General features: G+C 38.0%; 1 protein-coding gene across 1 annotated transcript in view; it reads left to right on the top strand.

Moving 5' to 3' along the window:
• Positions 1–26,240, top strand: part of LOC128227200 (gem-associated protein 5-like) — a 143,680-nt gene extending 117,440 nt beyond the window's left edge. The window contains exons 25-28 of the mRNA XM_052937500.1: positions 13,005–13,207; positions 19,289–19,451; positions 19,815–21,412; positions 22,300–26,240. Coding sequence (XP_052793460.1) covers positions 13,005–13,207; positions 19,289–19,451; positions 19,815–21,412; positions 22,300–22,488 — 2,153 coding nt within the window. The 3' untranslated portion in view covers positions 22,489–26,240. The remainder of the gene's footprint in view (positions 1–13,004; positions 13,208–19,288; positions 19,452–19,814; positions 21,413–22,299) is intronic.
• Positions 26,241–26,563: the final 323 nt, after the last annotated feature.

Below are 26,563 nucleotides of genomic sequence, written 5' to 3'. Positions count from 1 at the left end.
TAACAGCAGGTAACACCATTTGACCTATCTATATTGGTGGTCATTTCCAAATCAGCTGGCATCAACAACCAAGTTGAAAAGTTCAACTTAACATACATCAGTGCTACTTTTAGTTGCCAGCTATAGTAGTGTTATGAAGAGGTGTACTTGACCCATAGGCCATGCTACTTTAGGTTGCCAGCTAGTAGTGTTATGAAGAGGTGTTCTTAACCCATAGGCAGTGCTACTGTAAGTTGGCAGCTAGTAGTGTTATGAAGAGGTGTAATTAGCCCATAGGCAGTGCTACTGTAAGTTGCCAGCTAGTAGTGTTATGAAGAGGTGTACTTAACCCATAGGAAGTGCTACTATAAGGTGCCAGCTAGTAGTGTTTTGAAGAGGTGTTCTTAACCCATAGGCAGTGCTACTTTAATTGGCAGCTAGTAGTGTTATGAAGAGGTGTACTTAACCCATAGGAAGAGCTACTGTACGTTGCCAGCTAGTAGTGTTATGAAGAGGTGTTCTTAACCCATAGGCAGTGCTACTTTAAGTTGGCAGCTAGTAGTGTTATGAAGAGGTGTACTTAACTTATAGGCAGTGCTACTGTAAGTTGCCAGTTAGTAGTGTTATGAAGAGGTGTACTTAACCCATAGGAAGTGCTACTGTAAGTTGGCAGCTAGTAGTGTTATGAAGAGGTGTACTTAGCCCATAGGAAGTGCTACTGTAAGTTGGCAGCTAGTAGTGTTATGAAGAGGTGTACTTAGCCCATAGGAAGTGCTACTGTAAGTTGCAAGCTAGTAGTGTTATGAAGAGTTGTTCTTAACCCATAAGAAGTGCTACTGTAAGTTGACAGCTAGTAGTGTTATGAAGAGGTGTTCTTAACCCATAAGAAGTGCTACTGTAAGTTGGCAGCTAGTAGTGTTATGAAGAGGTGTTCTTAACCCATAGGCAGTGCTACTTTAAGTTGGCAGCTAGTAGTGTTATGAAGAGGTGTACTTAACCCATAGTAAGTACTACTGTAAGTTGCCAACTAGTAGTGTTATGAAGAGGTGTACTTAGCCCATAGGAAGTGCTACTGTAAGTTGCCAGCTAGTAGTGTTATGAAGAGGTGTACTTAGCCCATAGGAAGTGCTACTGTAAGTTGCCAGCTAGTAGTGTTATGAACAGGTGTTCTTAACCCATAAGAAGTGCTACTGTAAGTTGGCAGCTGGTAGTGTTATGAAGAGGTGTTCTTAACCCATAAGAAGTGCTACTGTAAGTTGGCACCTAGTATTGTTATGAAGAGGTGATCTTAACCCATAGGCAGTGCTACTGTAAGTTGGCAGCTAGTAGTGTTATGAAGAGGTGTACTTAGCCTATAGGAAGTGATACTGTAAGTTGGCAGCTAGTAGTGTTATGAAGAGGTGTACTTAGCCCATAGGAAGTGCTACTGTAAGTTGCCAGCAAGTAGTGTTATGAAGAGGTGTTCTTAACCCATAAGAAGTGCTACTGTAAGTTGGCAGCTAGTAGTGTTATGAAGATGTGTTCTTAACCCATAAGAAGTGCTACTGTAAGTTGGCAGCTAGTAGTGTTATGAAGAGGTGATCTTAACCCATAGGCAGTGCTACTGTAAGTTGGCAGCTAGTAGTGTTATGAAGAGGTGTACTTAGCCTATAGGAAGTGCTACTGTAAGTTGCCAGCTAGTAGTGTTATGAAGAGGTGTACTTAGCCCATAGGCAGTGCTACTGTAAGTTGCCAGCTAGTAGTGTTATGAAGAGGTGTACTTAACTTATAGGCATTGCTACTGTAAGTTGCCAGCTAGTAGTGTTATGAAGAGGTGTACTTAGCAAATAGGAAGTGCTAATGTAAGTTGCCAGCTAGTAGTGTTATGAAGAGGTGTACTTAACCCATAGGAAGTGCTACTGTAAGTTGCCAGCTAGTAGTGTTATGAAGAGGTGTACTTAACCCATAAGAGTGCTACTGTAAGTTGCCAGCTGGTAGTGTTATGAAGAGGTGTACTTAACTCATAGGCAGTGCTACTGTAAGTTGGCAGCTAGTAGTGTTATGAAGAGGTGTTCTTAACTTATAGGCAGTGATACTGTAAGTTGCCAGCTAGAAGTGTTATGAAGAGGTGTACTTAAGTGCTACTGTAAGTTGGCAGCTAGTAGTGTTATGAAGAGGTGTACTTAATTTATAGGCAGTGCTACTGTAAGTTGGCAGCTAGTAGTGTTATGAAGAGGTGTTCTTAACCCATAGGCAGTGCTACTTTAAGTTGGCAGCTAGTAGTGTTATGAAGAGGTGTTCTTTACCCATAGGCAGTGCTACTGTAAGTTGGCAGCTAGTAGTGTTATGAAGAGGTGTACTTAGCCCATAGGAAGTGCTACTGTAAGTTGGCAGCTAGTAGTGTTATGAAGAGGTGTACTTAGCCCATAGGCAGTGCTACTGTAAGTTGCCAGCTAGTAGTGTTATGAAGAGGTGTACTTAACTTATAGGCATTGCTACTGTAAGTTGCCAGCTAGTAGTGTTATGAAGAGGTGTACTTAGCAAATAGGAAGTGCTAATGTAAGTTGCCAGCTAGTAGTGTTATGAAGAGGTGTACTTAACCCATAGGAAGTGCTACTGTAAGTTGCCAGCTAGTAGTGTTATGAAGAGGTGTACTTAACCCATAAGAGTGCTACTGTAAGTTGCCAGCTGGTAGTGTTATGAAGAGGTGTACTTAACTCATAGGCAGTGCTACTGTAAGTTGCCAGCTAGTAGTGTTATGAAGAGGTGTTCTTAACTTATAGGCAGTGATACTGTAAGTTGCCAGCTAGAAGTGTTATGAAGAGGTGTACTTAATTTATAGGCAATGCTACTGTAACTTGCCAGCTAGTAGTGTTATAAAAAGGTGTACTTAATTTATAGGCAGTGCTACTGTAAGTTGGCAGCTAGTAGTGTTATGAAGAGGTGTGCTTAACCTATAGGCAGTGCTACTGTAAGTTGCCAGCTGGTAGTGTTATGAAGATGTGTACTTAACCCATAGGAAGTGCTACTGTAAGTTGCCAGCTAGTAGTGTTATGAAGATGTGTACTTAACCCATAAGCAGTGCTTCTGTAAGTTGGCAGCTAGTAGTGTTATGAAGAGGTGTTTTTAACCCATAGGCAGTGCTACTGTAAGTTGCTAGCTAGTAGTGTTATGAAGAGGTGTACTTAACCCATAAGAAGAGCTACTGTAAGTTGCCAGCTAGTAGTGTTATGAATAGGTGTACTTAGCCCATAGGAAGTGCTACTGTAAGTTGCCAGCTAGTAGTGTTATGAAGAGGTGTTCTTAACCCATAAGAAGTGCTACTGTAAGTTGGCAGCTGGTAGTGTTATGAAGAGGTGTTCTTAACTTATAGGCAGTGATACAGTAAGTTGCCAGCTAGAAGTGTTATGAAGAGGTGTACTTAAGTGCTACTGTAAGTTGGCAGCTAGTAGTGTTATGAAGAGTTGTTCTTAACCCATAAGAAGTGCTACTGTAAGTTGGCAGCTAGTAGTGTTATAAAGAGGTGTTCTTAACCCATAGGCAGTGCTACTTTAAGTTGGCAGCTAGTAGTGTTATGAAGAGGTGTACTTAACCCATAGGAAGTGCTACTGTAAGTTGCCAGCTAGTAGTGTTATGAAGAGGTGTTCTTTACCCATAGGCAGTGCTACTGTAAGTTGGCAGCTAGTAGTGTTATGAAGAGGTGTACTTAGCCCATAGGAAGTGCTACTGTAAGTTGGCAGCTAGTAGTGTTATGAAGAGGTGTACTTAGCCCATAGGAAGTGCTACTGTAAGTTGGCAGCTAGTAATGTTATGAAGAGGTGTACTTAGCCCATAGGAAATGCTACTGTAAGTTGCCAGCTAGTAGTGTTATGAAGAGGTGTACTTAACCCATAAGAAGTGCTACTGTAAGTTGGCAGCTAGTAGTGTTATGAAGAGGTGTTCTTAACCCATAAGAAGTGCTACTGTAAGTTGGCAGCTAGTAGTGTTATGAAGAGGTGTTCTTAACCCATAGGCAGTGCTACTGTAAGTTGGCAGTTAGTAGTGTTATGAAGAGGTGTACTTAGCCTATAGGAAGTGCTACTGTAACAGGGTTCGAATTTAACTTTGAGGAGCACTCGCAAAATTTTGCGAGTGCTTTTTGAGGCAACTCGCAAAATGAAAAATCAACTTGCAATTTTATTATTTTCTTTATTCCCTTATAATATTGTCTAATTAAAGTAGATATTTACAACTTAGACATATTATGAATATTAAAAGGATCCATCTTGAGTGACTCAACTACTATAAATTGTAGTTGGCTTATTCTTTTCTTTTTTTGGGGGGTGGGGGGTGGGGAGGTGGGTACAGATGACTCATCGGATGCTGGCCGCTTTTTGATAACAAAGCTGTCCAATAATTTGACATTGTTCACTTTGAGGGGGGTATATTTACCCTCGCCATCGGGTAATTCCCATTCGGCGAGAACGCTACAGATTTCATTAACTGATTAAGTTTGTAAGTATTAAAAACAATAACAGTATAAATTTAGAATAAATAAAAGCAACAGTAAATGTAGCATGGATGCTTTGGACTATAAAATATATCGGAAATTTATTCACTTTGACAGTTGAGTGGATATATTCAAAGGTTGATGGGGTTTTACGAGAGTTCGCGAAAGCGCTAAATTTAGCCAATGATTGAGCTTGGTGATAACGTCATGTCAACTCATTTGTTTTCACTTTGTATTATGCACACCTCGGAGCATCCCCGGAAAGATTCGAGATAAAACTCGGCCTTTTCCGTATTTGTTCTATTTTTGAAAACTTACTAGAGCGTGACTCCATATTGTTGTCTCTTAACTGGTAGTGATGCCACTTATAGATTGTTTACACTCGACTTTGTAGCAAAGTTAATGTTTATTCTACTTTCCTTTTAACATTTTGTGGTCTAGAAAAAAACCACTCGCAAAATTTTGCGAGCTTGAATAAAAGCCACTCGCAATTTGCAAATGCCGCTCGCATTTTGTGAGTATGCGAGTCTAAATTTGAACCCTGCTGTAAGTTGCCAGCTAGTAGTGTTATGAAGAGGTGTACTTAGCCCATAGGAAGTGCTACTGTAAGTTGCCAGCTAGTAGTGTTATGAAGAGGTGTACTTAGCCCATAGGCAGTGCTAATGTAAGTTGCCAGCTAGTAGTGTTATGAAGAGGTGTACTTAACCCATAGGAAGTGCTACTGTAAGTTGCCAGCTAGTAGTGTTATGAAGAGGTGTACTTGACCCATAAGAGTGCTACTGTAAGTTGCCAGCTGGTAGTGTTATGAAGAAGTGTACTTAACCCATAGGCAGTGCTACTGTAAGTTGCCAGCTAGTAGTGTTATGAAGAGGTGTACTTAATTTATAGGCAGTGCTACTGTAAGTTGCCAGCTAGTAGTGTTATGAAGAGGTGTACTTAATTTATAGGCAGTGCTACTGTAAGTTGCCAGCTAGTAGTTTTATGAAGAGGTGTACTTAATTTATAGGCAGTGCTACTGTAAGTTGCCAGCTGATAGTGTTATGAAGAGGTGTACTTAACCCATAGGAAGTGCTACTGTATGTTGCCAGCTAGTAGTGTTATGAAGAGGTGTACTTAATTTATAGGCAGTGCTACTGTAAGTTGCCAGCTAGTAGTGTTATGAAGAGGTGTACTTAATTTATAGGCAGTGCTACTGTAAGTTGCCAGCTAGTAGTGTTATGAAGAATTGTACTTAATTTATAGGCAGTGCTACTGTAAGTTAGTAGTGTTATGAAGAGGTGTACTTAACCCATAGGAAGTGCTACTGTATGTTGCCAGCTAGTAGTGTTATGAAGAGGTGTGCTTAATTGATAGGCAGTGCTACTGTAAGTTGCCAGCTAGTAGTGTTATGAAGAGGTGTACTTAACCCATAGGAAGTGCTACTGTAAGTTGCCAGCTAGTAGTGTTATGAAGAGGTGTACTTAATTTATAGGCAGTGCTACTGTAAGTTGCCAGCTAGTAGTGTTATGAAGAGGTGTACTTAACCCATAGGCAGTGCTACTGTAAGTTGCCAGCTAGTAGTGCTATGAAGAGGTGTTCTTAACCCATAGGCAGTGCTACTGTAAGTTGGCAGCTAGTAGTGTCATAAAGAGTTGTACTTAACCCATAGGCAGTGCTACTTTAAGTTGCCAGCTAGTAGTGTTATGAAGTTGTGTACTTAAGCCATAGCCAGTGCTTCTGTAAGTTTCCAGCTAGTTGTGTTATGAAGAGGTGTTCTTAACCCATAGGCAGTGCTTCTGTAAGTTGCCAGCTAGTAGTGTTATGAAGATGTGTACTTAACCCATAGGCAGTGCTACTGTAAGTTGCCAGCTAGCAGTGTTATGAAGATGTGTACTTAACCCATAGGCAGTGCTTCTGTAAGTTACCAGCTGGTAGTGTTATGAAGATGTGTTCTTAACCCATAGGCAGTGCTTCTGTAAGTTGCAAGCTAGTAGTGTTATGAAGAGGTGTACTTAACCCATAGGCAGTGCTACTGTAAGTTGCCAGCTAGTAGTGTTATGAAGATGTGTACTTAACCCATAGGCAGTGCTACTGTAAGTTGGCAGCTAGTAGTGTTATGAAGATGTGTACTTAACCCATAGGCAGTGCTTCTGTAAGTTACCAGCTGGTAGTGTTATGAAGAGGTGTTCTTAACCCATAGGCAGTGTTATGGTAAGTTGCCAGCTAGCATTGTTATGAAGAGGTGTACTTAACCCATAGGCAGTGCTACTGTAAGTTGCCAGCTAGTATTGTTATGAAGATGTGTACTTAACCCATAGGCAGTGCTTCTGTAAGTTGCCAGTAGTGTTATGAAGTTGTGTACTTAAGCCATAGGCAGTGCTTCTGTAAGTTGGCAGCTAGTAGTGTTATGAAGAGGTGTTCTTAACCCATAGGCAGTGCTTCTGTAAGTTGCCAGCTAGTAGTTTTATGAAGATGTGTACTTAACCCATAGACAGTGCTTCTGTAAGTTGCCAGCTAGTAGTGTTATGAAGTTGTGTACTTAAGCCATAGGCAGTGCTTCTGTAAGTTGCCGGCTAGTAGTGTTATGAAGAGGTGTACTTAAGCCATAGGCAGTGCTTCTGTAAGTTGCCGGCTAGTAGTGTTATGAAGAGGTGTACTTAACCCATAGGCAGTGCTACTGTAAGTTGCCAGCTAGTAGTGTTATGAAGATGTGTATTTAACCCATAGGCAGTGCTTCTGTAAGTTACCAGCTGGTAGTGTTATGAAGATGTGTTCTTAACCCATAGGCAGTGTTATGGTAAGTTGCCAGCTAGTATTGTTATGAAGAGGTGTACTTAACCCATAGGCAGTGCTTCTGTAAGTTGCCAGCTAGTAGTTTTATGAAGATGTGTACTTAACCCATAGACAGTGCTTCTGTAAGTTGCCAGCTAGTAGTGTTATGAAGTTGTGTACTTAAGCCATAGGCAGTGCTTCTGTAAGTTGCCGGCTAGTAGTGTTATGAAGAGGTGTACTTAAGCCATAGGCAGTGCTTCTGTAAGTTGCCGGCTAGTAGTGTTATGAAGAGGTGTACTTAACCCATAGGCAGTGCTACTGTAAGTTGCCAGCTAGTAGTGTTATGAAGATGTGTATTTAACCCATAGGCAGTGCTTCTGTAAGTTACCAGCTGGTAGTGTTATGAAGATGTGTTCTTAACCCATAGGCAGTGTTATGGTAAGTTGCCAGCTAGTATTGTTATGAGGAGGTGTACTTAACCCATAGGCAGTGCTTCTGTAAGTTGCCGGCTAGTAGTGTTATGAAGAGGTGTACTTAACCCATAGGCAGTGCTACTGTAAGTTGCCAGCTAGTAGTGTTATGAAGATGTGTATTTAACCCATAGGCAGTGCTTCTGTAAGTTACCAGCTGGTAGTGTTATGAAGATGTGTTCTTAACCCATAGGCAGTGTTATGGTAAGTTGCCAGCTAGTATTGTTATGAAGAGGTGTACTTAACCCATAGGCAGTGCTTCTGTAAGTTACCAGCTGGTAGTGTTATGAAGAGGTGTACTTAACCCATAGGCAGTGCTACTGTAAGTTGCCAGCTAGTATTGTTATGAAGAGGTGTACTTAGCCCATAAGCAGTGCTACTGTAATTTACCAGCAGTTGTCACCGTAATATAACAACTCCATAATTGCATATATAGATAGAAGCAGATATTAGTTCTTTCACTAAGGTGACTACTGCTGGTAGTGTTAAGAAGAGGTGTACTTTTTTATTCTTGTTTGTTTGTCGAAATCAATCATTTAGGCCATATATTACTCAGGCAAGTACGCCAATCATTTAAAATCAACATTTGGTCAAACAGGCTTAAAGTTACTGAAATCTAAGTTTGGCTATTCTTTTTATGGGATTTATTGACACACTAGCAAAGGAGGCTTTATTTGTGTTTTAAGGATAGTAGGTAACCAAGTCAGTGTGTCATGTCACCTAGACTTGAGGATGTAATGCTTTTTATTAATGGTATAATTATGTAATAGCCTAGTTAGGCCAGTGTATGCAGGTAATTTAGTTCACATTGAGCATCAATTAAGCATCAGTTTATATTTCAGAGAAAAAGTAGCTATTTGCATGACATGTCTTATCTGTATGCAATCCTGGATCATGAAGGCTTGAAAAATAAAAAGGATTAACATATTTGTCAGGCTTAGCTAAACAAATGTTGAAAGTTATCCCCTATGAGCTTTTGATGAAAAATGATGTGAAAAAAATAATCCAGAAAATGTGCTGACTAACATGTGTTCTCGTTTTTTGCAAGCTCTTGGAATTTTTTAATCAAAACCACTTAAAGGAACATGGCCTATATCCATGATGAGTTGCTAAAAACCATTTGGTCCCGCCATTGAGTGGGCTAGACCTTCAAAGAAATGTGATATCTTTTCCCCATATATAGCAGCAGTGTGATGCTTGAAGCCTGTCATATTCCCATTTGTCTCTAATACAATGCAGACACTTGTCAGCTGCAAATCATACATGCCATTTAAAAAAAAAATCTGCAAGCACTTTATTTACAGTCAGGCATTAAAAATCATGGTGTCTGTGCCATATGAATATCTCTGTTCGTGTCAAATGTGTGATCATCATCAGCCACTTTTATTTAATGGGTTTCAGGCACATAGCTGACTGTAAGCAAGAAGGGAGTTGCATAATGAAATTTTGACAGTTTGAAGGTTTTGTCATACCAAAAACCCCAAATTTAAAATACTCCCTCCCACACCTATCCCCAAGGCATCGTAATCCCAAAATGGCCCTAGCTAAGGCGCCTGGGTTTGCTTCTCCCACCAACTTGTGCACATGTAGGTTGTTTGTCAAAATATGCTTAATATACTCACAGTTTATAATGAGGAATCATGCCATTTCAACGAATTAGTTCAAGAAACACAGGGCTGTCATGTAGACAAAAACTGGATGTGTATTTTTATACACGTATATTTTTATGGTCAGCAAGGTTTGTTTTAATAAAGTATTATTTATGGTAACAACAAATTACGCCAATTAGAATGATACAGTTTCTTTGGAACAATGTAAGACAACCCATTTCCTTGAAACAGTTCAATAAACACTGGGCTATCTCATTTAGTTGTAAAACTGGATATATATTTTAAAAGCTCATAACATTGTATTTTTAAATTTCAATAAGATGATTTATGGTGACAACAAATTATGCTGACAACAAATTATGCCTTTTGGAATGACACTGTTTCTTTGAAAAATGAAAAACAAACCATTTACCTTGTTTATATTTTTTAACCGGACATAGTTTAATTGATTCTTTATATGGGAAGAACAAAAGGTAAAAAATAAAGGCCATAGTCCAAAATCTTCATTTTTTTATAAAATATCCACTGTCGATGTGCAAATAACATTTAAAGGTATACGCATCTTTAAGTTTACAATTCATTACATTTTTTTGTGTACATACTGCTTGCTTTTTGGTGTAATGGTCAATTTAATGAACAAGGATGCATAGAAATGTTTCCAACTTAGCCATATTACCATCATAGACATGTTATATTGTGTCTGTGGACATTTAAGGTCCACGCTACTTGCACTTGTTCTTTGGCTTAGAAATATCAAATTGCCTACACACATTTGTTTCACTAATCGTTCTTAACACATTTATGTATTATTCACATTTAACAAACAGTGAATCCTGGTGGGCAATATGTCTTCTCATTAATCTATTGAAATAAGTATATTTTCACCCCCTAGGAATGGCATACTAGACAAATCGAGGGTGCTCGTGATTAATTATGGGTAATGTAATCATGTTTATTAAACATGGACTGGTTCAAAAGATTGTCTTGCACAAACATTTATACAGTATAAGTAAAAAATAAAATTGATAATCCGTTTATGGCTGTCCTTTTGTTCCAATAATTTTGCTATTGAAAACCTATGCAAAACTTGTCCTTAAGTATATTTAATCGTATTATTGTGAAAATAGCTTTTCTGTTTATTACGTGTAAAATTTGTATGTTAATCCACTAAGGTAAACCATTGAATAATACAAATATGTTCAATTATTTACTTGTGGAATATTATACTATTTTGGTCCACTAGTCTGTGATTGACACTGGTCATTGATTGACATACTGTTATGGTCACCTACATTGTAGTGTTTAAATTGACAGGATATTATTTGTCAACTGGTCTTTGATTGACAAATTTTGATTGGTCAATTTTAGTTTTGCTAGTGAAACCAAATGAAAGGAACAAAGAACCATTTTGAAATAGCATAAAAATTTATGTTACATTTAAAATGTATTGTGGCTAATTCTTTTTAATAAAGCTGAGATATCATCTAAAGAACAAAGAAATGTCTGTAATTGTCTGATTTGATTACAGCAGTCTGTTTCTTCATGCATGGAAAGATTGGTTGAGGATTCATTGATTTGTTAATGAGCTGTTTATGGTAGTTACTTGCCTATAAATCAGTCTTGGACAAAAGGAATTGTTATGAAAGTGGGATAGGAGCAATATTGTGTCAGCCATGTGGGATGGCAACTGTCATAGTCCAGACTAGACAGATCACAGGATTTGGGTTGAAAACATCATCACTGTATTGATGTTGAAATGTTAGATCACCTTGTGGCATGCTTGTCGCTCAACTTTAGGTGAAAACACATCTAGGATGTTTAATGAGTTCCCTTTATGTTTTTATGAAGACGAAAAGAAGCAAATTATTTGCCCAGGGCTTGTGTTATTCGTGGTGGCTAGCAAAAAAATTATGCTGGCCATAGTTTGCATAGAGTTAAAGATATCAATGTGGACCTTACATACATGATGACAACTGGCATTTAGTAGGAAGTCCAATAACTCTGGCTTTAAATGATCGAGTTATCCCCCTTGGCCAATTTGTAAGAAGCACAAGGATCATCTGTTATAACACAAAAGAGTTTCCTTAGAAAATAACATCTTTAAGACATACCTTGTTAGATTCACTATGTTGATGTTGATTGATGCCTACAGAAGGATATAGACACTTCTTTAGTTATACAGTGCCCTTGGGAAACATATGCTAGCCGTTAATCTAAAGCTTTCGACATTTTTCATTTTAGCTGGAAATGAAAATATTATCATAGTGATCTTTATGGAAAAACATTCCTTATGTCAGTATGATTGGCATTTGTATAGATCATCTTGGCAAAAATGTGTATACGAAGTAAGTAATGCTAAGTAGTAGCCTTTCTGACTCTCAATTTGTGGAGCCCGCTTGCAGTAAGCATGACAAAGTTGTCACAATGGTTGTCTGGGTATGTGAGTGGTTGCGAGAGTCTGTCCGTCTTGACTGAACTTTCTTTGGGATGTATCTTGACCATGCATTAAAAGATTCCCAAAAACTTACCAAGAGTGTTCACCAAGATGAGGTAGCATGTTGCGAACAAGACCCAGGTCTGTACCTCAAAGGTCAAGGTTAAAGGTCAAAGGTTGGAATGCTCCTTGTTCGGGCTATCTTAACCATGCATTATAGGGTTTTCACAAAACTTGACATGAAGGTAAACCATGAAGAAGTGGTGTGTCCTGCTCAAGACCGAGGTCTGTATCTCAAAGGTCAAGGTCAAAGGTTAAAATGGTTCTTGCCTGGACTGTGTCTTGATTATGCATTATAGGATTTTCAACAGAACTTGCAAAGGAAGGTTCACCATGATGAGGTTGCATGTTGGGCATAAGACCAAGGTCTGTACCTCAAAGGTAATGGTCATGCTTAAAGGTCAAAGGTTGAAATGATCCTTGTTCAGGCTGTATCTTGACCATGCATTATAGGATTTTCAAAAAAAAACTTTTCATAAAGGTTAAATGTGATGGGACAGCATGTTTCACACAAGAAGATCAAAGATCAAGGTCAAGTTTAGAGTCAAAGGTTAAAAATATCCTTGTCTGGGATGTATAAGGACCATGCATTATAGGAATTACAAAAAACTTGCCATAAATACTCACCATGTTGAGGTGGCCCGTCACACACAAGACCCAGAACTGCATCTAAAAGGTCACTGAGTTTGAAGTTAAATGTCAAAATGAGAACTGTTGGTAAGACTGGTCTGGGCTGTGCTTTATCCAGTCTGTATCTTGACCATGCATTAAAAGATTCTCAAAAAACTTGCCATGGAGGTTCACCATCATGAGGCATAATTTGGCAAGCACACATTTGGCTCCAACTCCATACATGTCTGTGTCAAAGGCTCTTTCAATAAGGCTCGACATGTCGCCATTTGGTGTCTATTTTTTGTTTGACCTTGAGTAAGTAAAAAACATAATTTGTTCTCTTGTTTTCTGTTAAGTTATCACTGACTGTTATAAGACTGTTAAGACATTTCCTTTCTTACCATGTCATTGCAAGTTTATCAGGCCTGCAAGAAAATCAATCCGATGCCCTTACTTAGATTTTCTTTCAACTTGGTTCAATGGCCCAATGGCAATGAAGTTTTATTTCAAGTTCAACCAATGATATTTTTCTTTAATGATTAAGCTGTTCAACAGACTTACAGTTTACTATTGCAAAAGGGCTCTTGATATGGATTTACAAGTTTTGCTTGTCTTCACAGATTTCATTCTGGACCCAAGCGAAGTTGACAGTATGTCTCCGTGGCAGATGCATCTGATAGAGGGTCACACGTTTCCACATCACGTTCTCCGTATTTGGTATTCTCGCTTTGATGTCGCCATGGATACCACAAGCATCGAGGACATGTACAAAACCTTGTGTCTGTTACACGCGGGCAGACAAGCACAGGCTGAACAAAATCTGGTAATGTTTGTTTTATATCTTTGTTTGAAGGAACCAATATAAATAATATAAATGTTAAGCAAGAAAAAATGGGAATTCATTTTACTTTTTGGCAGATGTAAGAATTTCTTTTATGCCACACTTCTGTTTTTGCCAATGCATTTGTTTATATTTACGAATAAAGAAATAAATTGCTGGTTGCATTAGGTCACCTGAACACATTATATTAGCGTTTTACCTGATGTCAACAAAAAAGATACTATTTCAAAAGTAGGTTTCAACTTAACTTCAGGGTCGGTATTCTGTATTCTGGTCGTAGTTTGATACCCAGGTTCAGAAACCTGAAATCTTAATTATTTCTAATAATCTATAATATAGCTTTTTTTACAAAAGATATCTGTTAGATTGCAGAACAGTAGAACAGATTATTTGGTATGGGTAAAACATCTTTAACATTTTTGCTACTATCATAGCATTTTTACAACAACATTAAGATTTTGCTTTTCTGCGTATGAGTCTCAAATTCAGACTTGAGGGGTTAGTGAAAATGGACCCAGGGCTTTAACATTTCAATATTGACAAATTTCACTGCAATGCTGACAATTCTGCCATAATTTAAAGTTGTGTCCATATTTTTTGTTACTCTATCAAAATATATGTTGACCATATTGCCGTGGATATGGTCACACTAGCAGATTTGGGGAAGAGAAAAAAGTAAAATAAATACCCTCAAAATACACCATTTTAACCAGAAATATATATTATAGTTTTCTAGTTTGAGTACTCCCAAACCACCCTGCCAACATTTTGATCTATTTAAATTAATTTCGTTTCTGAGGGAGGGGCGAATGTCAAAAGCTTGTGCCCCTAAGTTATTGTAACATTATTTTCTGTAATAGCTCCTGGGTCCCTAACTGCAGAAGACTAGGAATCGATACCTGATTCCAGCACAATCATGTTTTGTTTTATTTTCCACATTTATTTTTGGTAAATAATTCAAGTGATTTCATGTTATAACTGTTTCCATTGGTATTTTTATGCCCCCCCTTCGAAGAAGAGGGGTATATTGCTTTGCACAGGCATGTCGGTCGGTCGGTCGGTCCGTCGGTAGACCAAAGCTTGTCCGAGTGATAACTCAACAATTCCTTGACGTATGGTCATCAAACTTCACATGAAGGTTGGGCCTGATCAGTAGATGACCCCTATTGATTTTGGGGGTCATCGGGTCAAAGGTCATGGTCACAGTGACCTTAAATGGTAAAATAATTTTAAAGCTTGTCCGAGTGATAACTCAACAATGCCTGCACCCATGGCCCTCAAACTTGACATGGAGGTTGGGCCTGACCAGTAGATGACCCCTATTGTTTTGGGGGGTCATCAGGCCAAGGGTCAAGGTCACAGTGACCTTGAATGGTAAAAGGTCGTCCAAGTGATAACTTGAAAATGCCTGCACCCATGGCCCTCAAACTTGACTTGGAGGTTGGGCCTGACCGGTAGCTAACCCCTATTGTTTTTGGGGCTCATCAGGTCAAAGGTCAAGTTCACAGTGACCTTGAATGGTAAAAGGTTGTCCGAGTGATAATTCGACAATGCCTGCACCCATGGCCCTCATAATTAAATTGGAGGTTGGGCCAGACCAGTAGAAGACCCCTATTGTTTTTGGGGGTCATCGGGCCAAAGGTCAAGGTCACTGTCACCTTGAATGGTTAAAGGTTTTCCTTGTGATAACTTGACAATGCCTGCACCCATGGCCCTCAAACTTGACTTGGAATTGGGCCTGACCAGTACATGACCCCTTTTGTTTTTGGGGGTCATCTGGCCAAAGGTCAAGGTCACAGTCACCTTGAATGGTAAAAGGTTGTCCGAGTGATAACACGACAATGCCTGCACCCATGGCCCTCAAACTTGACTTGGAGAATTGGCCTGACCAGGAGATGACCCCTATGGTTTTTGGGGGTCATCTGGCCAAATGTCAAGGTCACAGTGACCTGGAATGGTAAAAGGTTGTCCGAGTGATAATTCGACAATGCCTGCACCCATGGCCCTCAAACTTGACTTGGAGGTTGGGCCTGGCCAAAAGATGGCCCCTATTGATTTTAGGGGTCATTGGGCTAAAGGTCAAGGTCACAGTGACCTGGAATGGTAAAAGGTTATCCGAGTGATAACTCGACAATGCCTGCACCCATGGCCCTCAAACTTGACTTGGAGGTTGGGCCTGGCCAGAAGATGGTCCCTATTGATTTTAGGGGTCATTGGGCCAAAGGTCAAGGTCACAGTGACCTTGAATGATAAAAGGTTGTCCGAGTGATAACTCAGCAATGCCTGCACCCATGGCCCTCAAACTTGACATGGAGGTTGGGCCTGACCAGTAGATGACCCCTATTGATTTAAGGGGTCAAAGGTCAAGGTCACAGTGACCTTGAAAGCGACCTCGACAATTCCTGGACCTATGGTCATCAAACTTGACATGAAGGTTGGGCCTGCCCAGTAGATGACCCCTATCGTCTTTGGGGGTCATCAGGCCAAGGTCAATGTCACAGTAACCTTTAACGCAAAAAAGTTAACAAATCTTCTCCCACTGATATCTCAACAATGCCTGAACCTATGATCATTAAACTTGACATGGATGTTAAGCCTGATCAGTAGATCACCCTTATTGATTTTAGGATTTATAGAGCCAAAGGTCAAGGTCACAGTGATCTTGAATGGTAAAAGGTTTTCCGAGTGATAACTCAACAATGCCTGAACCCATGGCCTTCAAACTTGACTTGGAGTTGCATCTGACTTGTAGATGACCCCTTATGATTTAAGGGGTCATTGGGTCAAAGGTCAAGGTCACAGTGACCTTGAACGAAAAAACTTGTCTGTGTGATAACTTGACAATGCCTGCACCCATGGCCCTCGAACTTGACATTTAGGTTTCTGGTGACCTGCTGATGACTCTGGATTTTGAGTTCATAGAGTCAAAGGTCATGGTCATAACACACTCTATCCTCACACTTTAATGGTCATAATCTTAAAACTGCCTTAACGGCAACAAATCAGCTGTCATTTCGGTCCATGCATATTTCATTCAATTGTCCATATAATCCTGACAACATGGCCCTCAGGGGGGGGGCATAATGTTTGACAAACATCTCTTGTTTCTCAAAATTTTCAAAAGCATTTTACATTATTTACACCAACACTGAAGCTAATGGACCTTTAACAAAACAAACAATACTTTTTATCTGTTATTATAAACATCATGTCTTGATGGAAAGGATTTTATTGCAATAGATTATGAAGTCTAAATCAGGTTCCTCTTGTAAATGAAATGCTTTATTGCAGTACTAAGTGGAACGCGTTAGAGCACATCAGTTTCTGGATATAGACTTACGGCTTTTAATGAGAGAAGAATTGTCAGAGGACTGCAATATATTGTGCATGTAATTGAACTGCACTGTCATAAGTCACTACAGGCGTGCTCACGCATCTGATTTATCCTTTCCCGTTTAATGCTGTCTGTTGTAAACTTCATTAATATCTAGTTATGGCATACCAAGTAGCTCAAGGGCATTACATCAACAACAGTGAGACAAAAAATATTTTACATCTCTATTGGAAACTTGAGTTGTAGCTCTAAATAAATTGCAACAAAACTCATAAATTACAGCTGTAGTTATATTTGTAGCAACAGATATAAAATATGAGTTGTTTGTAAATATACAGTTGAAGTTGTATTCTCGGCTACATGGCTTTATTTTAAAGCTGTAGATGTACTTTGAAATAAAACAACAGCTATAAATTACAGGGATGATTCAGGTTTAATCCTGAATCAGATTGGGAGCTTTTAATTGCTGTGTTATTTTTTGCTGGTTTTGTTTTTAGCTCACCTGAGCACAAAATGCTCAGCGTAAGCTTTTTTGATAGGGTGATTGTTAAGGGGGCGGGGTTACTTTTCACTTAATGTCTATATGGAAAATTTAAAAATATTCTATCTTCAGAATTCACAGGCCTGATCCTTCAACAATTTCACAGAAATGATTCTTACGTGACCCTCTATCAAATTCCTTTACCCATTGTTGATTTAATAAAAACAAAGCCGCCAGGGGCGGGGCTACTTTTCACTATATGTCTATATGAAAAACTTTGAAAATCTTCTCTATAGAAACTTTTGGCCTGATTTCAAAATATTCTCACAGAAATGTTCTTAAGATGAGCCTCTATCAAAACCATGTTGATTATGAAAAAAACATGGTTGCCAGGGGCAGGGCTGCTTTTCAATAAATGTTATAATGAAAAACCCTTTTTTTTATAATTATTTTATTGTTTTACAATCATTGAAGATATCAAATTTGAACTTAATGAAATTATTCACAGTTACAATGTGCTTAAAGAGTTACGGCCCTTTGTAACTTATTAAACAAATACATATTTCATTCAGTATATTGTCAGATAAATAACTTTAGAACCCTTTGTCAAATCAGGTGAGTGATACAGAGCAATCTTGACCCTCTTGCTCTGCAAGTATCTTGCAATGGAAATAGATTTCAAAACACGCTTAGCCCTGCTCTAGTTGTGAATCCCTCTTACTCAAACGTAGTTGTCAGGGTTGGGATTTTTGGTGGGTAAATTACAGCTGTAATAGCTATAGCTGTAGGTATATTTGATAGGTCGCTGTTGTCATTTCTGGGAATTGGAATTCTATCAAAGAAACCTCACCATCACAGAACACCCATTATGTTCAATTGACTGTTAAATTGGGGGTTGTTTTTAAAAGGGTTTTGTAATAAAATGTAATCCAATACTGTTCTGAGCAATGATGGGCATTGATGTGCTGTTACATGCATTAAGAACAGTTTTGTTTCTTTTTCCTCAGCTATAAAAGTGCATTTTACAGTCTGTAAAATGAAAGTTAATGTGATGAAGGGGGAAATAAAATAGTTAAGAACCTTTAACAAAGTGTACTGTACATATTTGTTCGTTTTTTAATACCATATTCTATAACATCTAATTTGGTTGCCATTTCAATTTGTGTATGTACATTTCTGTTGCAGGCAATACTGATTGATCAGAACTTTGTTAAAGTTAAAAACGTTGTTAACTTCATTGTTTTCACCTTTGAAATCTTTACTTCTCTGGAAATTTAATGGACAAACTTGTATCATATATTACAGGTGATGATCCAGGTGTATACATGTATGTTACTGGTGATGATCCAGGTGTATACATGTATATTACAGGTGATGATCCAGGTGTATACATGTATATTACTGGTGATACACCAGGTGTATAAATGTAGTTTACTGGTGATGATCCAGGTGTATACATGTACATTACAGGTGATGATCCAGGTGTATACATGTATATTACTGGTGATGATCCTGGTGTATAAATGTATATTACAGGTGATGATCCAGGTGTATAAATGTATATCACTGGTGATGATCCAGGTGTATACATGTATATCACTGGTGATGATCCAAGTGTATAAATGTATATCACTGGTGATGATCCAGGTGTATACATGTATATCACTGGTGATGATCCAGGTGTATACATGTACATTACAGGTGATGATCCAGGTGTATACATGTACATTACAGGTGATGATCCAGGTGTATAAATGTATATTACAGGTGATGATCCAGGTGTATAAATGTATATCACTGGTGATGATCCAGGTGTATACATGTATATCACTGGTGATGATCCAGGTGTATACATGTATAGTACTGGTGATGATCCAGGTGTATAAATGTATATCACTGGTGATGATCCAGGTGTATACATGTATATCACTGGTGATGATCCAGGTGTATACATGTATAGTACTGGTGATGATCCAAGTGTATACATGTACATTACAGGTGATGATCCAGGTGTATACATGCATATTACAGGTGTACTGTACATTATTTATTTAATAGAGTATAAACCCACTCAATATATCCAGTATTAGGCATTATTATTATTTATTTTATTCATTTTTTTTTTCCACTTTCCCTTATGAAAATCTGTCGAAATTAAAAATATTAACTCATATATTTACTGACTTTAACCCAGATTTGTATGTGAACCTTGCAACTGTTGATCAAGATATCTAAATAAATATTTCAGGTGTTGATCCAGGTTTGTACAGACCTGACCCTGTGTATGCTGTCGCTGATGATGTCAGAGACCCCTACCGCCATGTCCCACCTGCTCCAAGCAGTTGGCAGTCTACATGAAGCAGGACACCTGCATATCATGCAAGGAGTTCTTCGCCTCTTTCTACCACAGGGTGAGCTGGCCTAGACTTTAAACCTGTTGGTTGTGGCTTTGGCAAAGCCATTTGTTGAATTTAAATCTTATACAAATTTTATAATTTAGAAGAAGAATGAAGAAACCCAAGAAAGAAAGGATTCTAACCATTGTAATAGATATTTACTTTCATGACATCATGGTTTTAACAGTGACATCTCCTTTAGTACTCTCTATTTATGTAACACTTATAGCTTTGATCTATCCGGATTTGGAACTGCTATCGAAATGATGTAATGCTTAAGTACCTAGTGTTCAGATATATTTGCTTTTGCATTATTTGTTTTATCTATGGAAATATTAGCTCGTATAAACTTTATATTCCTTGTGATTGTTATTTCAGGACCAAAATACATCTTGAAACTACAACAAGAGGTGACAGCAATGAGGGTCATGATTTCCATGGACACCCAAACTCACGTGGACGGGGCATCCAAAGTGCACACAATCAAGCGCTATCTCTCTAAACACAAGGACGAAAGTGTCATAAACAACAGCAGTCTCCGCTGCAGAGAGTTAGACTGTCTCAGAGCATATTATTATGTGACTATTCTTACCTTCTTGAGAGAGAGCTGTTATTCAGGGGATCTAACTGCTAGTGATTTCTGCCAAGAGCAGAACCCTAGTGGTCTCCAACCTATTGAGAAATTTAAAGACAAATCTTGTGTTAATGTAACTGAAGGAAATGAAGCATTACTTGAAACTGATGGGAAAGTCAGTCAAAGCAAGAGTGAAAACAGCATAACTGATAGTATTGATAGCTGTATAACTGCTCAGTCATTAGAAACCAATGAAAATACCATGAAAAGTTCAGAAGAGAAAGCAAACCCAGTGGAAAGTGCTAGTGAGAAAATAGACTGTGATACAAAAGTGGAGGCCAGTAATCATGCCAATGAGAAAGTAGACACTGAGAACACTGCCAGTAACGAAAAGTCCCCTACTCCTACCAGTTCTTGTGGTGTAAAATCAAAAGAATCCTCCCCATCAGCATTACCTGACAAGACTAGTTCATTGAAGAAACATTCCCGTTGTCAGAATATACCAGTATTGAATGTGAACCACTACTCTATAAATGTATCCCGTCTGTCTCGCCTTGCACAGGGGGTGTTGTGGGACCTTCAAGCTAAGAGGTTTGCTCTCACGGAGACCCTAGGCTATATACACAAAGCCATTTCACAGCTACTGCTGTCTAAACACTCACAGTCGACAACTACAGGTAATGAATCTGAGATGGGAGCTAGTGAGGCTCAGCCTGATAATAGTGACATGCAAAATCCATCAAGTGAATCAAACACTAACTCCAAACCAGCTGGTAGTAAATCAAACAGACATTCTGAAAACAGTGCAAGTACAGCTGATAGTAGCCAAACTGCTAGGACCTCTGAGCCTATGGCAGCCGGTGGTGACGAAGGGGCAGTGGCCATGGCAACAGAGCTGGCAACAAAGTCAGAGACACCGACCAGTGCTGGACCAATGGGTGGCTTGTCTATGGACACTGAGATCCACATATGTGAACACCATGAGCACCACGCCCAAAACCTCCATGTTGAAGGTCACCTGTGTCACTCAGTATTAAGTCACCATTTTGACCAGATGTTGAATATTCATGTACCGCATGTTGGCGAAGTCTCTGTGGGTGAAGTGCTGTCTGAAACTGAAAATGAGTTAAAGTGTAGCTTCTTTGAGGTTTGCTCATCATGTGAACTCTTGCAAAAGTCCCGGAAAATTTTGTTTGAAGACGAGCCCCATTGTCACACCCGTGGTGAATACAAGGATATGACGAATATGACAAACCCAGCCAAATATATCAATGTGCCAGATGAATGGTACGGGATGCCGGTTGACCAAAAGTACTTCAAACGCTACATTACTATGGCCATACTGAAGGATGAGCAGGAATATGTGATGGGTGAGCTGAAACGGGGACCAGACAGTACCCAGGTATGCTAATAGGTTGAGATGACCTTGAGCTTTTATGCTTAGTTAGTTACATTTTTATTTTTTGAGGCTGCTTGCGATAAGCCAGACATAGTTGTCACAATTTTAGTTTTGTGTGAGTGTGTGCATAAGTGTGTCTGTTCCTCCAGACTGAATTTGTCCAGGCTGTATTATATGCATTATAGTACACACCAGGGTAGGTGGCGTATTGTGCACAACACCTAGGTCTGTACATCAAAGGTCAAGGTCAATTTTGGATGTCAAAGGTTGAAATGATCCTTGTCCAGGAGGTATCTTGACCATGCATTATAGGAGTTTCAAAAAAACTACCAATGAATGTTCACAATGATGATGTGGTGCGTTGTACAAAAGGTCCAGGTCTATACCTCAAAGGTCAAGGTCTATGTAAGATGTCAAACATTACAATGATCCTTGTCCTGGCTGTATCTTGACTATGCATTATAGGATAATTAAATTACTTGCCATGAAAGTTCACTAAAATCAGTTGATAAACCCCTTCATAAATGTGCATTAATTTTTGTTCAAATGCTCACCACATGAAGGTAACGTACAGAACCTGCACTACAGGTGTAATGGCTCAAGGTCAAGGTCACATTTGTGATCAAGATGATATTATGAGTCATAGATTTTATGTCCAATCCATATCTCTTAAACATATTGAAAGTCTTTCATAGAACTTAGGTAAAATGTTAAACAAATTGAGTCAACATGCAGAACCCACCTACTTGTCATGCCGGCCTAAGGTCTTGGGGGTAGATATTTGTTTATGTTTCAAGACCAATTGTCTAGTTCCTACTAACTGTAATGCCTATTAATAAAAATTTGTATAAGTTTGTTTACTTGTTAACATTTTCTTATGTCTTTTGCAGGCCCCATTTCCAAACCCCCTGGAGTCCGTAAAGACGTTACTGGACGTTGCATCACACTCATCTCACATCTCCCGCGTGGAACGACAACAGTTTGCCCAAAAAGTCATCTCCTGGGCGCTCAACTTTGCCTGCACCACACAGCAGAAACAGACCTTCCTGACTCTTCTGCAATCCCATCTGGAAAACTGAGCCCAACACTCCAGGCATTGATAGGATAACATATAATGTTGTGTGTATAAATACATTCATAACAGCTCTCAAGGGAGCGAGAGTATAAAATAAAGTTATCTGTTATGCGTTCTTGTTAAATGATGTGAACAGAACTAACTTAGTACAAAAGAAGTCATCAAGGATGGCTGAGACTCAAATGTTCCCGAAACCAGGAGAACAGGACACTTGAATCAGCGGGAATATGACTGAAACTGACAGAATTATTAACAAGAAACAAGACCTCAACTACGGAATGAAAGAAGTACTGGTCATTAGTACATCAGCATTAATTTTATCATTGTTATTGCCTCACTTAAGTTCATGTATATTTTAGAGAAAAGAGAGACACTTCAAGATGGATATACAGAGGTGATGTAAGCTCTTTAATTGTGCTAGATGATTGTGATCTGTGTTATGTCTCTTGTTTACTGCTATTTTGGCATTTCAAACATTGTGTGACCATACCTTCACTATTTAATTTCATTGTCATACTTATTTCTTTTTTTCTGTGTGTCATTACTTTCATGAAAATAACTAGAACCACCTGTTTGGTATGAATATTAACTTATTAAGAAGATGCCTGATTGAATTGAAGGCTTTGTGAATGTGAGACAATTAGGATGTATGTTTTTAGTTCTTCCTCATCCTTGAATTTAAATTTAATGATATTTGCTTTTTACATGAATGAAATGTTTAAAGGGTATAATTAAAATACATGTTTTCCTCACACTACCTGCGATAAACTATTATTAACTGCTGTTTTCTCATTGTTAACATTGACTTGATTGTTATTGGCTAATTAATAAGTTATAAATAGTTTTGCCTTGATGACAGATCTGTCACCAGTCATCATATAATTCATAATCTTATTTAACAAGCTCAGGAAATATGTTAGTAACAAAGCCTTTGACGAGCTATCCTATTATTGATTCCTGGGCGAGTTTAAATAAAGTTTGGTTTTATATGCTGAGGAGTGTCAGATTCTTTTTATGACATGATATTTCCGGTAATAAATAACAAAAGAGACCTTCCTGTTTCACCTGCGCTGTAGATGAGCCAAATACCACAAACTGACAAAGCATTGCTATTTCTCACACTACCAGAAAAATTTAAAGCAAATAAAAAAAATTGAATCATTTTCATTCCATTTATAAGTAAAAGGAATCACAACTAGACACTATAATTTTAATATAATTTGTTTTAAAAAGTTGACATCACACCAGGTTAGATGATGTCATAATTTGTAATATGTTCATGACATAATTTTCCTGTTTAAAAACAGAAAGTGTTGAAGTTTATAAGAATGTTTTCCATGAAATCTAGAGGGAATATCAGATTTTACTCTATTGATTTAAAGGAAAAATTATCACCTTTTTCAAGTCAATCTTTGTTATAAAAACAAAATGAGAAATCAATGTATGACTTACTGGAATATTACTACATACGCTGTTGTTGTTACCAAGTAATTGATTACTAACATGCCGAGTGATATTGTTATATTACACATGACTTTGTGTGATACAGAAAAATATGTGATGGTTACATTCAACTTGAGGCAAGGTATAGCATGTGATAAAAATTATTGATAATTGTAAATCATATTCCCTTTAAATGATGAAGTTTTGTTATAGTATTGTTAAGATGTGATTGGTTTTGTTGAACTTGTATCCTTACTACATGTATACACTTTCGTTGCATGTTGTCATGGAAACTGTTTCAAAAATTTAATGTAGTGGTCATGTGTAAAACACATCCTTTTTAGGGACCTGTTGACTGTAAATGGCATTTCATGAAAACTTGTTTATATAAATCAAATTGTTACTGAAATTGATGTACACTTATGTTTTGTATATTTTGGAATTTGCTTACTTAGACATAGTAGGTAAGTGATACATATCAGAGTTTGTCTCAGCTTATTCAATATCAAGATTGATAAAACCACATCATTAAAAGGATTCTCCCATAAAATGTCAAGAAGCAGCAAGGGTGAAAAAAAGGAACTGAATATTAAATTTTCAAATAATTATTGTATTTGAAGTCATTGATTTTTAAGTGAGTTAATAACCAAATTGGGATAATAAGAAGGCCATGCTGAGAAAGCAAACATTACTATTAACACTGTATTTTGACAGCTCACACTTAATTAGAGACAGGTTTCCTGGTCAGTACTGATAATGTTCCATGCCCACAGTTAACAAAACCTGCTGACAGGACAATGTTCCATCCCCACAGTTAACAAAACCTGCTGACTGGATAATGTTCCATGCCCACAGTTAACAAAACCTGCTGACTGGATAATGTTCCATGCCCACAGTTAACAAAATCTGCTGACTGGATAATGTTCCATGCCCACAGATAACAAAACCTGCTGACTGGATAATGTGCCATGCCCTACATTAACAAAACCTGCTGACTGAATAATGTTCCATGCCCACAGTTAACAAAACCTGCTGACTGGATAATGTTCCATGCCCACAGTTAACAAAACCTGCTGACTGGATAATGTTCCATGCCCACAGTTAACAAAACCTGCTGACTGGATAATGTTCCATGCCCACAGTTAACAAAACCTGCTGACAGGATATTGTTCCATGCCCACAGTTAACAAAACCTGCTGACTGAATAATGTTACATGCCCAGGGTTAAGGAAACCTGCTGACTGAATAATGTTTCTTGCCCACATTTAACAAAGCATGCCGTTTAGATAATCACTCAGGATAAAAAAAATGGCATATCATGACGACCTGTATCATGTTTATGATTGACAACTATTATCTTGATTCTATCAGGGATGTCATGTTCGTTATTAACAAAAGCTGCTGACAGGCTACTATGGATCATACACATTTAAGTTTGTCTGATTTATTTTGAGGTTATGTGATAGTTATTGGTTCCTTTGTTTTGTAGTAGTGCAAAATCTTGATCCTTGGCCATACTTAAAAACATTCAAAGACATTGATATGAAACTTGGTACAGTGGTGCCAGAGACAATACCCCGTGTATCACAAGACCCATAACTCTGGCCTTGATAATTGTCCAGTTATACCCCTTGTTTGAATATTAAAAGACAAAAATAAAGGAGCATTGGTTTTTACTCCACAGCACTCTTGTTTACCATTCATGCTGATTGATCTTGAACCATTCAATACCATTAACTGATTTTTTACCAACACATGATTAACTTACAAATGCTGCATAACTGGGTATGTGAATTGCATATTATGACCAATAAGTGCTGACTATACTAAATTTGTACATGATTAACAACTTTATTAGGCTGTGTAGTTTTGTGATTTCAGTTTTATATGTCAAGTACATATATGTCATGATTAATAAATAATGTTGTCATGTCGTGGATATGTATCATGTTCATAATTAACACATACATTAATACTGACTTCATCTTTTTTGCTATAAGTTTGACAGTGTGTGTTGTGCTTCTGCGGCTATAGACAATCATTATGATGAAAACCATGTCAAAGACATTATGATGGTATTTACTGTATCAGATTCTGTATATTTAAGTGCTCATTTATAGTATTGTTATGTTGAATTTTATTTCAAACAGCAATCAAATCATTACAATTGTCAACAATTTTATATCGTGTTGCCAAATAAATCCTTAATTGGGGAGAAATTTGATATCAGATTCATATTGTGTCAGTTATCGTTTGTTGGAAAAATCTTGTATGTGTTCAGTTTGCTATGTGATAAAATAAAAGTGTCCTCTGTGTGATCTTTTTTTCTTTCATATAAGTGAATTTGACTTAAAATAACAACACAGCCCAACTAATCTCTGAATGATTTAATTACAAAAAAAAATGGTAAGTTGATCGAAGGACCAAAATTTAAAATGTTCAAAAAATCAATTTCTATTTAGTTTTGAGGTACAATATTCAACAAGCATGATTCATATAACAGTTGCAACATAAAAAACTGTAATTAGGGGTTGAGCAGTTTTTACGAAAGAATATTTTATCAGATTTCCAATCAAAAAGCATTTACGTTTGCCCGGAAATGTCTCTTTACAGAAAGAATATGTTTATGAGTCAAA

The sequence above is a fragment of the Mya arenaria genome, chromosome 3, assembly GCF_026914265.1.
Source record: "Mya arenaria isolate MELC-2E11 chromosome 3, ASM2691426v1".
Taxonomy (NCBI): Eukaryota; Metazoa; Mollusca; class Bivalvia; order Myida; family Myidae; genus Mya; species Mya arenaria.
The sequence above is the reverse complement of the archived record's forward strand: the minus strand, read 5'-3'. Positions and strand labels throughout refer to the sequence as shown.